General features: G+C 50.4%; 1 protein-coding gene across 1 annotated transcript in view; it reads left to right on the plus strand.

Moving 5' to 3' along the window:
• Positions 1–363: 363 nt before the first annotated feature.
• Positions 364–1,250, plus strand: part of NKX6-1 (NK6 homeobox 1) — a 2,837-nt gene continuing 1,950 nt past the window's right edge. Inside the window, exon 1 of the mRNA XM_085313661.1 lies at positions 364–723. Within this exon, the coding sequence (XP_085169787.1) occupies positions 523–723 (201 nt within the window). The 5' untranslated portion in view covers positions 364–522. The remainder of the gene's footprint in view (positions 724–1,250) is intronic.

Below are 1,250 nucleotides of genomic sequence, written 5' to 3' on the forward strand. Positions count from 1 at the left end.
CTCCCCGTCGGTCGGCGCAAACCCGCGTGAAATGTCCGTTCTTTCTGACAAAAAGTGGATTTTTTTCTCTCTCTCTTTTTTTTTTTCAATATCATTACTTCCCCACTCCTTTTTCTCCCGGGGAAAAGAAAACCCCAACTCCTCCTTGCCATGTACTTTTCCTTCCTTTATTTATTTCTTTATTTATTGTCGGGAAGCGCTGGAGCTGGCGATTTCCTTATTGTAGATGTGCGCGCAAACTTTCCGCAAGAAAGGATTTTTTCCTCCCTTTTCGAGAGGAAAAAATTGTTTGCCCGCTCAAGTGTTAGATCGTTAAATGAAAAGAAAAAAAAAAAGAAAGAAAGGGGGGAAAAAAAGAAAATAAAAAAAAAAGGAGGGAGCCGGGACACTCACAACGCCACGTTTTTCTGGCAACGGTTTTGTTACAGATCCGTTCCCCCGTGGGTAGAAAATCCCCTTTCCCCTGAGAGCCAGCTTGATAGTTAAGCACTTTCCTAAATAAATAGATTAACATATCTGTCCATGCCTTCCGTTTCTCTCCCCACCCCAGATCAAGGCTCAATTTTGCTGGATAAAGACGGAAAGAGAAAACATACACGACCCACTTTTTCTGGCCAGCAGATTTTCGCCCTGGAAAAGACTTTTGAGCAGACGAAATATTTAGCGGGACCGGAGAGGGCCAGGCTAGCCTATTCGCTGGGGATGACAGAGAGTCAAGTCAAGGTGAGATGATCATGTCAAGCGCTAGATAAGGGATTGCAGCCCACACGTTGCTGGGACTGGCAGGAGTGTGGGGAAAGGAAAAAAGGAAAAAAAAACAAAAACAAAACCCACATACGCTCTCATAGCTCGGTTATCGGGCAGCGAGAGGGACGGGGCGGGCGTTTGCGCCGTCGGGCCCGGCTGGGGCGCGGCGCTCGCCGTTCGCGCACGGACAAAGCCGCCGCGAAACGTTGTTGCAAACGGGAGGTGCCGCCGAGAGGTGCCCCCACCACCACCACTTCCCCACTAGCGTCTTTTCGGCCGTACAAACGGGCCTGGTTGGCAACTGTCAGCAACGCGCTCGTGGAGCGGGGGTGAGGGGTGGGGGGGAAGAAAAGGAGAGGAAAGGATGTTTCAAACCGCGTCTGCCTTTAAAGGCGGCACTTGCAAACGCGGCGTGCTTAGGAGCGGTGACACCGGTGGGGTTTGCCTCCGAAAACGAGGTGCTCAAGCTGCAACATTTCCGGGTGTCCCAGGCAAAAAAAAAA

This window comes from Rhea americana, unplaced genomic scaffold, assembly GCF_003343005.1.
Source record: "Rhea americana isolate MKP2758 unplaced genomic scaffold, rheAme1 scaffold_392, whole genome shotgun sequence".
NCBI lineage: Eukaryota > Metazoa > Chordata > Aves > Rheiformes > Rheidae > Rhea > Rhea americana.